Here is a 14,569-nt window from a genome sequence, read left to right as displayed (position 1 = left end):
GAATCAATTCGCTTCGTCCCTCTACCAGGTTGAACGCCAAAAGAACCCATCTTCTCGAATTACCTCCAGACCCACGGCAGTCATCGGCCCAATACTTTTATTCAAACCCTTCAGTGTTCGGAACTTCTGCTGAGCGACATGTGTACGGTCATCATTCTTGTAATACAGCTTTACAAGCAAAACGCGATCCGGTATTGAGACAGTCATAGAGAACTTCGCAGACGCAAAAGGAGGAAAAGCCGTGTACTCGGCGTGTTTATACGAACTTCAATGATTTGTGCACATGGCAGGTGTTTTTATTTAAGTATTCTGACACATACGGCGCCGTCTATTGATCAATTTTCACACTACTTTTTGTGCTGCCATCGTTCTCCTCTTTCTCCGATAATATTCCGTTGCAATCTGACTTCATTCTGACCAGTAGTGTTATTTCTATAGCGTTTTGAAAGTTTAATGTCAATTATAATCACCCTGTACATCTACATAGATTCTGCGCAAGCCACCGTACGGTGCGTGGCGGAGGGTACCGTGTACCACTACTAGTCATTCCCTCCCCTCTGCCACTCACAAATACAGCAAGGGAAAAACGACTGTGGTGGAGCTGGAGCTGGGTGCTGAAGTAGTACTGGAGTAGCACTTTGCAACAGAGCAGTCTGCCGCAGCGGGTTACTTCCCGCCGTGGCACAATGCTGCATTTCAGCTGACATCTACGTGGTGGGGAGGAGACTATTGTCACTGCACGCCCAGGATCGCCGAGTAGACATGTCGACCCGCTGAGCCATTAGCAGCAATTGTTTTTGGACTTCCGAATTCCACCATCGCTGCGATAATCTCCAAAACAGTCCTCTGTCCATGTTTGGCGAAGCCGCTAAAGGCTCACTGAAAAGTGTCATCAGATGTGCAAAAACTGCTAGTATTCGAGCCGCCAGCTAGACTCTGGATCTGGAACTGATACCAGTAACAGGATGCCTCACCTTTAGTGTCATCGCCTGACAGTCTGGCCGGTTTCAAAGGTGGATCATCTGTATGGCCCTGCCTACCGCGCACTACGCCTGCAGTGTACGCCACTTAGCTGTCTCGCCACACTGCTGCAAAACAAACAGTTGTTCAGCACCAGCAAGGCCACGCCCACTATCAGTCGTGTTATGATGAGGCGGCATGCCCCCGGGTGCTGGATGCCAATATCTATCTACTGTATGGAAGCTGCGCTTACTAAATAATGTTGTTACTAAGTGAGCGTTTCTCACAGTGCCCTCGCTGCGATAGTGAAAAACCACTACTCACAGATCCTGCAGAAACCATTGCGGCACAGTAGTAGCCATACTGGCTGGTACTGGTGTTGGTGTTGACTGTCACCGCGGCGCCTTTACAAAATGGTTCAAATGGCTCTGAGCACTATGCGACTTAACTTCTGAGGTCATCAGTCGCCTAGAACTTAGAACAATTAAACCTAACTAACCTAAGGACATCACACACATCCATGCCCGAGGCAGGATTCGAACCTGCGACCGTAGCGGTCGCGCGGTTCCAGACTGTAGCGCCTAGAACCGCACGGCCTCTTCGACCGGCGGGGCCATTACACAATGTAAGAAAATTGCGATTAGGTTTTCTACGGCATTCAAAAATTTGTGTGACTGCTCTAACTTTTACCAAACATTATTTCAGTTACACTGGTTTATTTTGGCTACATGAAATATTTAACAGCAAAGAGACATGTTTATGTTAGGTTCCTTAATTTCTTTGTACTCACCCCAGTGCGTAGATCCAACGATCTCCCCGCGATAGTCGAATTCGTAATAGAACACTGGTGTGTCAGTTAGCTCGGTCACTTTCCTCACCAGCGCGTCCGTTGGCTCGAAAAACAGCATGTCATTTCTGAACTATAAGAAAAAAATATTATTTATCTTTTGATAGTGATTGATGCTGCTGTAGTCGCATAATGTATGCATCGAGGTGTGCCATATCACACTAGTTTCGAAGATGGCTATACCAACATTTATATGAATCAACGGAGTAAGAAAAAGTTACTTTTATCAAGTACGGTCCTTTTACTTTGAAACTATGCAGTTTTATTCTTTTGGCACAACTTATCAATTTGATTTGTTCTGTAACAGCTTCCTGCAACACTTCATAAGTAACGATCTTGTGTTCACTCTGCCCAAATGTAAATGGGTTACCAAATGTGCCACTAACAGCATCCACCTCTTGGCAAGTGTCACGGTTAAACATTTAATCACCAACTGATTTCAATAATTATTCCCAACATTACGTTTTCACTCAGTCAATACGTGTTTCTTCAGTGCTAGCTTTCCCTTTTCCCTTTATTACTCGTTTCATAGTCGTCTTAATCTAAACACACTGCTTCCAAAATATCTTTAATTATAAATCAGTGACATCAGTACATTTTATAATGTCAAAATTCTGTGTGTACGCCCTTAGAGTCTTGTCTGTTATACCCTAAATGAGATTACTACACACAACTGCTTCCTTTTTCCTATGTTATGCGAAAGTTTCCTTTTTACATTCATTACTTATAGTTAAATTTTTTAGACCTTGTGTTTAAGGTCTCTTCATGTATTGTATTCTCATACGTCACTGCAGCGCAAAAAATTATAGTTTTCACTATCAAAGACTCTTCTAAATACCAGTCAGAGAGATTTTATCAATTATTTTCTTCATTAATATTCAAAATTTGAATTCCGTCACTGGCGCAAATACTATTTCGGAACAGAAATTGTCATGCACTAATTTTGTAACCTTTCTTTACTCTCCTTCATATATGAAAGCTCTCAAGATGTTCGGAGAAGAAGATATTGAACTATAGTGTAGTCTGATTTAGCTCATCTACCGTTATTCGGTCTCTGGAAGTATGTCCGTTGAAATATTTCCTGTGGTGTAAAAAGCAATGACACCAAACTCAGATTATTTCTAAAGAATTCTCCCTCAGATTACCATTTCATATTATTTTGTTTCTGTTACTATTCTGTTTCTGTTTTTTTAACTGTTTTTTATTTTACTTTTCCATTCAGCTTGTGCAAACGTATATCTGTGCCGGATGTGGTTAATGGTAGCATAAATGGTCGTTTATGCACAATACATGAATTCCAATAATGTGTTTACTTCACCGTCTGAAATCCATTGCGGTTTATCCTTTTTCATTGTACCCAGTTCCTGTCTCGACCCTGACTTTACTTACCAATAATTTGGACCTCTTTTGCGTGTTATTAACTATCAACATTTTTTTTCTATTTGTGCTATTAAAGTAGAATTATCTCTGAATAAAATTTCGGATAAGAAAGAGTGTTCATTTTACTATCAATGAGACACTTCCTTGGTTATTTCCTGTAATCTTCACAAAAAAGTGAATGGTCTGTTGGATGAAAAAAACAAACATTTTCGGTACACGAGGCAACCCTGACAAAATATTAATGCATTTAGGCACTTCACAGTAATTACTAGATTTATTTATACAGAATTGGTATGGAGTAAGAAATCGTCAAGGCCGTTGTAGTACAGATTGTGCTGCGTATGACACATTTTTGATCAAATTCGAAAGATGTGGTGATGCAAAAATGCAGAAGTGACTGAATCTTAACAGTACTGCTCCACTGATAAACCTGAAATGACAGAGAGCTACAGGAAATTATATTGTCTGACAATTTTCTGAAAAAAGCTGTATAATGTCGAAAAATTAATTTGGTTGGAGGATGAAACTTTTCGTAGTCCTCCTAAAGACATATGTGATGTGTCCGTTTCAAGAGTCCAACAAAAGCAATAAATTGTTTTCTGCAAATGGTAAGAAAATGTTTGGGATGTGACCTTATTCTTTCGTTTTTTTCCTGATTTTGCTTCGTACATTAAAAGCTGTTTGCAAGTACACAGTCTTTTTCTTTTTTTTTCATTTTTGTCCTAATTTGCCTCGATGTTGCTGGAAGCAAATGTAAAATTTCGAAACAGTAATCCACTGACACTTATCAGTGACGTTGTTGTATATGAATGTGTCTTAGCATTCGTAGATCACGCAAGTGATGGCAAAACGCGGTCTGCACTTAATTCGTGCACGAAACATGACTGAGCGGCTGACTGGCTTTATACACAGCATTTTATTGGAAAGGAATCAGCTTCGTTTCCAAGACAGCTACGAACTTTTCTATGGTAATACCTATTAATGATATATCTACATGTTTATTTCAGGTGAAATTCGTAATTTTGCTACTCCTTTCCGTATATTTTCCTGAATCAGTTTAACAGGGTCGAAGTAACCTAGAAATCAATAATGGTCATCTCATTTGTAAATCAGAGCGCCCAGTCCCTTATATCCCCTTCGTTAACAGTACACTGGTCCTCATGAGCAGATCTAAATCTATCAAAAAGTTTTTTTTCGTATTTTTACGAGTTTCATTTCGGTGGATATTTCGTACTTCGTGTAAATATTTCTTCCATTTATACAATTCGTGTTCAGATTCATGCGAACGTTTAAACGTTTAAACTTTGTCTCCCCTCTCTGTTTTACTAAAAAATCTATTTCCTTTACTTTGTCACTGAAACCTATTACTGCACGTGTCTTCTTTCGGTTTGGGAGGTAGTCTGTTATTGTTCTGGACTTTTATTAGCGCAACAGTCATAGTCTAAACTACAATTAGCCGAATAATCCTACCTATCGCCTGTTTCTTCTGATTTCCACAATTTCTAACGAAATGTCGAAAACCTTCGAGAGGATATATTGGCGCTCGCAGTATTGCAATAGTTCGAGTAAGGAAGATTTTTGTGAGGTAAGTGATTCATGAAAGGTATAGGTTATTGTTTGTCAGGGCCATTCTTTTGTAGGGATTATTGAAAGTCAGACTGCGTTGCCCTAAAAATATTGTGTGTCAGTTTAGTGTTGATCAGAATAAGTAAAGAGAGAACTGTCTGAGTACAGTTTTGCTCAGCTGTTTGAAAATCAAATAACGTAACAGTTTTTCCAGCACTGTCATTCTTTACATACAAAGGGGAAGTTTCATATGTCGACCCTTGAGCCGAGGATACATCACTGGTATCTTCTGATTTTTTCTTGTAGTTTGTGTAATTAGTGTAGTTATTGTTTATTGCTAGCGCGTAATTGTACAGAGAATTAACTTTGTAGTTGTAGTTGTAGTTTTTCAGTGTTGTACAGTAAAACAGTTGTGACCTGCATGTAGATTTGCACCAAGTATTTCGCACCCGCGCTTGCAATTAATTGGATATTATTTTAATTGCTATTTTAATGTGTTTTCGTATTTTGCTCTTCAAATTGTGCTTTTCTGTGTTGTCGTGTGAAATATTTTGACAATTATGGCGTGTGAAAACCGTAATACTAGGCTGCAAAGTTAATTGAGAAATGTCAGTGAAGAACAGAGTAGTGTGTTAGCGCCACTGCGTAATGAATTAACAAATATTCAGAAAAGTAATTTGTAATAATGCATAGGGAAATGGACCAGGCAATAAATAATGGTGTAGACAGTGAAACAGCTAGTGAACAGGGTAGTATTGTCGATCGATCGGTCGGCAACAGCTCGCCCCAGGAATCCGAAATGACAGGAAACAATCTCGCAAATACTGTAGATTCAGGTTTTGCGTCATTACCCGTTTCTCAATCAAATCAGGACACATTTTCTGTTTTTCGAAATGCGAATGTTGCCGGTGCAAATCCAGTGCCGAAAAGTACAGAGGAACACGTTTTAGACACAAGTGCATTGTTATTACAATGAATACAAAAAATAGGACAACAGCTTCAAAAGTTAGACGCAATGGAACAATATCAAAACAATCAAAGCAACAAATGGAATAAAATCAAAAACAATCACAGCAATAAATGGAACAAAATCATAGACAAACACAACAACAGCTTCAGAAGTTAGACACAACGCTTGAACAAACACGCGAAGATTTAACTGCTGAGTTACTTAACATCGAATTTAAATGTCAAAAAGTCTGTAATGACGTAAAAACATAAATTTGTGAGCATTTTCAACCTATTTTTTCGCGGCATGAAAATGCTTTACAGAATCAATCACGAAGCAGCTATAAAAGAACTGTAAACTATTGTTCATGAAAATCACCTTGCGGGCTAAAATTGACTCAGTTGCATCTACCGATTCGGTTACGCAACTTGCAAAAACTCAGGAAAACTTAAAGGACACAGTAGATACACTAAAACTTCGTTCAGAAAAACACACGGAGCAAATCAGTTCATTATCGGAGAACGTAGCCAAACTTTCGGGTCAGTTCACTAACTTATCTACAAAGGTAGATGATGATCTGAATGACACAAGACTGGCAGCCTTCACTGACACAGAAGAGTATGAACAAATTAAGGAATTTAAACAAAATCAGAATCAAATCAATACACGGTACAAAAGAGAAATGCGGGAAGTACAAGATCAGTTGACACACGTAATGCAAGAATTACATATTTCAAAGGAGACGCGCGCTCCGACACGGGAAGAGGGATTCTGAAATAAGGAAAAGTCACAAAGCAACAACTCACGATATTTTGGAAATTGTGGAAGAAATTGACAAGGTGCATCACATTTTGCGATGGAACCGCCGACACAGCAAAACAATGACCGATCAGCGACTCGCCGTCATGACGATTTTGACTATAAGCTGTTCATTAGTATATGTAAATTCAAAACATTTAAGAATTCCGGCAACGACATTCATCCACAGGCGTGGCTTCATCAATTCTCTCATTGTTTTCCTCCCAAATGGTCATTAGAGCACAGATTGGAATCTATGTGTGGCTATTTGGAAAATGAACTTGCTGTAAGAATGCGTTCAGTCATTCGCGATTGTCACACTGAAGGAGAATTTTATCATGCCTTCCTCTCAGTATATTGGTCTCAAGCTACTCAAGACCGAGTAAAACATAGCATCATAATGATGAAACACTTTGAACAATCAGAATTCTCTAGTCTTATCAAACATTTTGAAGACATGTTGCACAAGAATCAGTACCTGTCAAACCCATACAGCCCCTCAGAACTCATCGGTATTTGCTTAATCAAGTTGCCGGAACATTTAAGACATATTTTTTGGCAGGACGTTGCAAGGATGACATGGAAGGTTTTCGGGACCTTTAACAAGAATTAGAAATTGATACAGACAGTCGCAGGATGCGAGAACAGGAAAACAATCATTATAGGACATATCCGTCACAATTCCGTGACGACAGAAACAATAATCAGACACGACAAGACTACTATTATAACGCAAATCGTGACCAAAAAAGACTTCACCCGTATGACAACCGTTGGCAGAGTAACAATTGTTGCAGGGAACGATCACCTCTCCACGGAAATGACTATGATAGAGACAATCATAGAAAGAGACAATATGGGATCTAGAACAATTATTATCAAGGGAGACAGAATAACTTCAGAGACAACAGCCCACTATGCAGTTATGATTCAGGGAGAAATTCTCCACCACGTGACCGACAAGAAAGAAATTAAAGAAATTACCAACATGACGAGAGGACGATATAATCTTAACAACAGACTAGAATTTAACCAAAATTGGTGTGATTCAAGCAGGGCAGGGCCCTCTCGACAAGTTGAAATTGTAGAAGTTAGATCTCCAAAACTCAGTAACGATGCGCGACAACAAAGAGGTAACAGTCAATGACTCTCACCGCAGGCGGCCACATGCGCCGGCTAGGCTTGAAAAAAATAACATAAGCTTATCTTGAGAAAAATTCCAGTAATCTTTACTGACGTATATCACATGATAATTGGGTTGAAGCTGAAACTCTGTGTACTGGGAAGAGTAAAGGATTACACCACAATTCACATGTAAAGCCGATTATTGAGAGATAATCTGCTTTTTAACTTAGTCTTTGCCAGAAAATTTTTCACTTCACGTTACTAGTACGCTTTGTCACACTTAGAAACTGTTAACATGCAACAATTTTTTGGACTTAACAATCCATTCAAGAACCTAGGGAACTTATTTGGACAGTAATTACGACTGCATTGTTATAGTCAACAGACAATACAGTGCTATTGTGTGTACCTTCTTGCTTGTTAGTTGCACGATTATGTAACCACTATAAGGCTTACATACTTAGAACATATACTGCTAATGAGACTTTAATGCAACATTTTGGTTTACTTGAAAAGACATTCTTTATTGAAAGTACTTTCTGAGATATTACAGGTAACTTAGTAATTGGTTTGTTTGATAGCTACACGATTATACCATGATGCTATTAATGAGTGACACAATTTATATTATTGCTTTTGCGCTGTACCCGTCTTATATCTGCGCAGTGTTTCTGTATTCTTCTGGAATGTGAAACGTGTTTTAGTAGTAACTTTTGTGGTATAGCTACAACGAAACAGCCTTTTCTGTAGCACAAAACTACGTTACATTACAGTACTTTCTTGATCACAGCAATGAGCGTAGTAACTACGATGTCTATATGCATACCATTTCACTTTGTTTATGATGAGGTAAGTACATTGACTTCTACAGAACTTGGCTTACAGACGACGATAATTACGACACTTGGCATATTTTTACCGTAAAGTGATGACAGAAATTATCCTACAGCAAGACGCACAGTTTAGCGCTACAGGAAACGCATTTGAGTGATTAATTTTGGTACTTCGAAAATTTTTAGAAAGATTCTTGAATTACAAAGATACAAAGAAGGTTTTTGGTGAGACATTTCATTCGGTTGCTGTAATCTGTGACACCTGAAAGTATAATTACATTAATCATCGAGGGGTACACGTTTACTTTGTGTACCATGGGTGTGGCAAGCGCTAGGAGCCCTAGCTAATTGGTATTTGGTTATTCAGTTTTACACATTTTTTACGATATTTCTCTAACATAGAATTACACAGCTATCTGATCATTTAAGAGAGACAAACTTATTTTTTTAATACATCAGTTAATTCACACTTACAAAATTGTATTTTTTTACTTTGTTAACTGTTCATACATCAGTTAATTCACACTTACAAAATTGTATTTTTTTACTTTGTTAACTGTTCATACATTTCGGAACCATTGTGATACTATGAGACCTTTGAATGAAGTATTTTGTATGGGATCATGATCTTTGAAGTACGTTTGAGGTAGATGACACAACTGAAACGAGCAGAGAATTTTTTTAGGTTTTGAAATTATTGAAAGAACCTGTGACGATTTTGAGATGTGATTGATGTTTTGTGATGATATTATGAAGACGATGATGTGTATTATGATGTTAAGATATGTTTATGATCAATACGATTATGCTATTTGAGAAATGTGATTATGTGTTTATATGTATACCAATAATGAGTAGGCGTTAGGGACTCTGGTTTGTGAAAAAGGATGTACTTTAAGAGTTATGAAATGTGTTTACATACGTGAATGTGAGCACCACAATGCTCACAAAACTTGTTGGACACTCTTATATATGAGATTTCGTTTCTACACACTTCTAACATAAATTTTCAATCTATGAAATTTGTATTTTATATGAGACTGTAGTGGAAACTGCTGTCGTCAGTATTTCGGTAAGGAAGATAGGTGACCTGGACGTAATGCGCTATGGGTGCCGAGCTGACCGACAGTTGCCTGGAAAAAAACCATAAGTGTGTACCTTTCAGAGGGACCGGTGTAGGAAAAAGAGGCCATTAACCTCGCTATTGACATTTCTTTGTAGAAAGCATCGCAAATATGACACGCTCATACTTGAAAACATACAATTACAGTTTGGAGCTCGTACTTTCTGATATTTACTGAAATGCCTAATGGAATGATGAGAAATATTTTACATCTATACCCCTGATTATGTCTACTGCCTTTCTAGTTGAGAAATTTTTTTTACTGCCTTATGAAATGCCATATGGCTAGTGAATGGTGTTTCATGCTTGATACAGAAAGGTACGGCCAAACTTTCAGGAAACATTCCTCACACACAAAGAGAGAAAATATGTTATGGGGACATGTGTCCGGAAACACTTACTTTCCATGTTAGAGCTTATTTTATTACTTCTCTTCAAATCACATTAATCATGGAATGGAAACACACAGCAACAGAACGTACCAGCGTGACTTCAAACACTTTGTTACAGGAAATGTTCAAAATGTCCTCCATTAGCGAGGATACATGCATCCACCCTCCGTCGCATGGAATCCCTGATGCGCTGATGCAGCCCTGGAGAATGGCGTATTGTATCACAGCCGTCCACAATACGAGCACGAAGAGTCTCTACATTTGGTACCGGGGTTGTGTAGACAAGAGCTTTCAAATGCCCCCACAAATGAAAGTCAAGAGGGTTGAGGTCAGGAGAGCGTGGAGGCCATGGAATTGGTCCGCCTCTACCAATCCATCAGTCACCGAATCTGTTGTTTAGAAGTGTACGAACACTTCGACTGAAATGTGCAGGAGTTCCATCGTGCATGAACCACATGTTGTGTCGTACTTGTAAAGGCACGTTCTAGCAGCACAGGTAGAGTATCCCGTATGAAATGATGCCAACTCCGTATTTGTAAACATTGCACTGGCTGCAAAACCACGTTCGTGATGAACAGTAAGCTGTTGATGCTATGTACTGATGTGCTTGATGCTAGTACTGTAGAGCAATGAGTTGCATGTCAGCACAAGCACCGAAGTCACCATTACCTTCCTTCAATTGGGCCAACTGGCGGTGAATCGAGGAAGAACAGTACATACTGCCGAAACTAAAATGTGCTCTAACATGGAAATTAAGCGTTTCCGGACACATGTCCACATAACATCTTTTCTTTATTTGTGTGTGAGGAATGTTTCCTGAAAGTTTGGCCGTAACTTTTTGTAACACCCTGTATATATAAATATGCTGCAGCATTGGTTAAAATAAAATTTAATAGATGCACTAATGTAAATATTTTCTGTCTACAGATCCATTAAATAATTTTATGATATACTCAAATAGACATTTCCCTTCACAGGAATTGCATACATATTTTTTTCAACGATTTGGTAACTTGTTTGGTAGAGTAAGTTATCGTGATGCATCGCTCTAGTGTTCAGATGTGACATAGGTATTAGACATGGCTATCTTTACTGTAATATTCTGCTTGAGCTTTGTCATGTTTAGGTATAAGTTTTTGCATTTGCTGCTGCTGTTTGCCAGGCATATTCATACTGAATTTCACTTTGTATTACTCTGCTAAGCCAGTTTTACTACTGATTTATTCTTCTTGTTGCTGCACATTGTCTTATATTAGTTGTAATGTTGCATTTTCTTTGCTAATTTATATTTATTGCTGCTTGCTTTGCCAATTTGCATTTTTTTCCTCTTTCATGTTTGTGTTAATGTTTGTGCTGCTGCATCGCCTTGTCGCTTAGTATATGTATCTGAGTTCAGTAGACTTAAGTTAGCTTAAGAGGAGAGATACTATACAGGAAACTAACTATGAAGAATGGAGAAAGATTGCATTAAGAAGTTATAAGAAAATTTTTTAGCCAAAACAGTAGTGTACAATGAGGAATAACTATTTTCAAACAAGTAGGGTTTAGGGACAACAGGTTTAGGTAGGATTTTCTTGGAAACAAATGATGAGGTGATATAATGAAAGATAAATGATGAGCTAAGATAATGGAAAATACAGAAAGCATGCTTAGATAGGACCTCTGTGCGAAAAAAATGTTGAAACAAGAGGAGAGATCTATGGAATGAAGCTTTGGGTAGGACTGCACTACCATACGTTATACTGAAAACAAACCCTGTCCTTTCCTTTGGTAATGGAAATGTCGTGTGGCTAGGGCCTCCCGTCGGGTAGACCGTTCGCCTGGTGCAAGTCTTTCGATTTGACGCCACTTCGGCGACTTGCATGTCGATGGGGATGAAATGATGGTGATAAGGACAACACAACACCCAGTCCCTGAGCCGAGAAAATCTCCGACCCAGCCGGGAATCGAACCCGGGCCCTTAGGATTGACAGTCTGTCACGCTGACCACTCAGCTACCGGGGCGGACTTTTCCTTTGGTGTTATTCCGCTATGTGTTAATGTGTACCCTTGTGTGTCTATGTTCTTCCTGTCTTTATGCGTTTATCTGATAAGAGTTATGTTGTAGAATTTTCTAATACTAAGCTACATTCACTATGATGAGGAGTACTGTTATCCTCAAACACTTTGGAAAAATGTTTGGATATTATTTACTCTGTTATGTTTTCCTTTAACGATCATGTGTCAAATTAATGTTTGAATATTCTCATTTCGCATTTATTTACTTACGTCACAATTCCTATAATACTCATATATATGCTTGTTTCTATTCTTTTCTAAAGCCTGTATTACTTAAAATGTTGATGAAGGTTTCTCGGGTCTCCAGCTGGGTGGTAGCGTTGATATCTCGCGACGTTTCGGGAAGTGTCATACCACCCACTTCGCCAGAAGATGGGTAGTATGACACTTCCCGAAACGTCGCGAGATATTAACGCTACCACCCGGCTGGAGACCCAAGAAACCTTCATCAATAGTTTACGCCGGGAAAGCCTACAGTCACATATACTTAAAATGTTGTCTGTATTATTATGTTCTTTAATGATGTTTTCTGTACCATTTTAATTTTATTCTTATGCCTTAAATTTGTAATTGTATAGACACCAGTTCTTCAAATTAAGTGAATAGTAGGGATTCATTTTACGGCACACATTTCTGTTGGTCATAATGTATATGTAAAATCTCAGATGCTAAATGACTGTCTTAGTGTTTGGGCATGTGTTGATAATTGAGCAAGGGACTGGTTAACAGCACTGCTGGTTCTAAGGACATTCCAAAATGTTTGTGAGTGCACAAGTGGTAGTTCATGGACTTGCTATATTATTCGCAAGACACTTAGATGATAATTATGCACGCGCACAGTCGCAACGGATGGCTGTTGTCCATCTCCACAAGGATTACAGTGGGTCTGCACCTTTGATGGCCCACAAATACTATTACCTCTACCAGAACTGTATTGGGTCTGCACCTTTGGTGACCCACCAATACCATTATCTCTACGAGAAATACTATGGGTGTGCTCTGTGATGAACTACCTACCAATATTCTTCAAAACTTCGACTGACCCTGCTGTGGGTTCTGTTGTGGCCATTTACCTGTCTGCATGTCAAGAGTCAGCACTGTCTATCCGTTGGAAGAACAACAGTACTTCTTCAAGACTGCATGGAAATCCGCTACTTCCCTGTGCATTTTCTTTTACTGCTCAGACTTTGTGCACAAAACTGTAATTACCACGGTGATGAATGATCGGGACTGTCTTTATGGACTGTGAGAACAATTTGGCTTTTGACCAACACTGTACCAATAAGTGTGTGCACTTGATATGTTTGTTATTTTAATTATAATTTTTTTTATCAAATCAGTATTGTCCGATGCCCAAAACAATTTGTAAAATCTTTTTTTTTTTTTGGGTGGGGGGGGGGGGGGAGGGAACTTGTCGGCTATGTGAGCAGGCTGTTTAGGTTTTTATGTTTGTAACGCCACGTAGTGCTCTCTACGAAAATCGCTGACTGCGCTGTGTGCAGTCTGTGGCTGGTTGGACTCATTGTTGGAATATTCGCTAGTGTAGCGTTGAGCGTTGGGCAGTTGGGTGTGAACAGCGCGTAGCGTTGGGCATTTGGAGGTGAGCCGCCAGCAGTGGTGGGTGTGGGGAGAGAGATGCCAGAGTTTTGAGAGGTTACTAGGAGCGGACTATCTAGACGTGTGTCGGTCAGAAAAAGGAAATTTGTAAGACTGGACGCATTGGGGTGCCTGCATTGGCGCTCGCTGTATTGCAGTAGTTCGAGTAACGAAGATACGAGGTAAGTGATTCTTGAAAGGTATAGGTTATTGTTAGTCAGGGCTATTCTTTTGTAGGGATTATTGAAAGTCACATTGCGTTGCGCTAAAAATATTGTGTGTCAGTTTAGTGATGATCAAAATAAGTAAAGAGAAAACTGTCTGAGTATGTTCAGTTTTGCTCAGCTGTTTGAAAATCAAATAATAGTTTTTCCAGCACTATCATTCTTTACATACAAAGGGGAAGTTTCAAGGTAGGTGATTTTGACTGCACACCAAGTTTTTAATATTTTACCTTTGCTAGTCTAAGAACATTAATTGCATTTCACACTACTGCGATGTTCTTAAACATCCGCAAAGACCGATGAAATTAGCAACCACTGCTAATTCTTATGGATGTTAAATGAGTTGTGAATTTTCATGAATAATAACTGTGTTCAATTGTGACAAACTGTCAACAGAAAGTGAAATTCGGTTTACGGATTACAATTGTGCCGTGCCCTGTTATCTGCTTACTAATGCACCATCGACCAAGTGTATCTGCCCGCCGCGTAACGTATGCACTGTGAAGCGTGGGTATACATTTCTCCAGCTGTCTGAAGAGCTACGAATTTGGCAACGTTCAACATTATGTAAAAAATACTTGCAGTGTGTCTTAGCGGCTACAATTCTGATAGCGTGTTTTTCTGGGTGTATACTTCTTGTACATCTAATTTTAGGACAGGTTTCGATATGTCGAACCGTACTGTTCCCTTATGAGTCACATGAGACTGAAGAGACGAA

At 39.0% G+C, this 14,569-nt stretch overlaps 1 protein-coding gene across 1 annotated transcript in view; it reads right to left on the bottom strand.

Moving 5' to 3' along the window:
- LOC126251382 (venom carboxylesterase-6-like) overlaps window positions 1-14,569 on the bottom strand; it is a 147,783-nt gene that overhangs the window by 15,835 nt on the left and 117,379 nt on the right. Inside the window, exon 8 of the mRNA XM_049951769.1 lies at window positions 1,751-1,880. Within this exon, the coding sequence (XP_049807726.1) occupies window positions 1,751-1,880 (130 nt within the window). The remainder of the gene's footprint in view (window positions 1-1,750; window positions 1,881-14,569) is intronic.

Source organism: Schistocerca nitens, chromosome 4, assembly GCF_023898315.1.
Source record: "Schistocerca nitens isolate TAMUIC-IGC-003100 chromosome 4, iqSchNite1.1, whole genome shotgun sequence".
NCBI classification, from domain to species: domain Eukaryota; kingdom Metazoa; phylum Arthropoda; class Insecta; order Orthoptera; family Acrididae; genus Schistocerca; species Schistocerca nitens.
The sequence above is the reverse complement of the archived record's forward strand: the minus strand, read 5'-3'. Positions and strand labels throughout refer to the sequence as shown.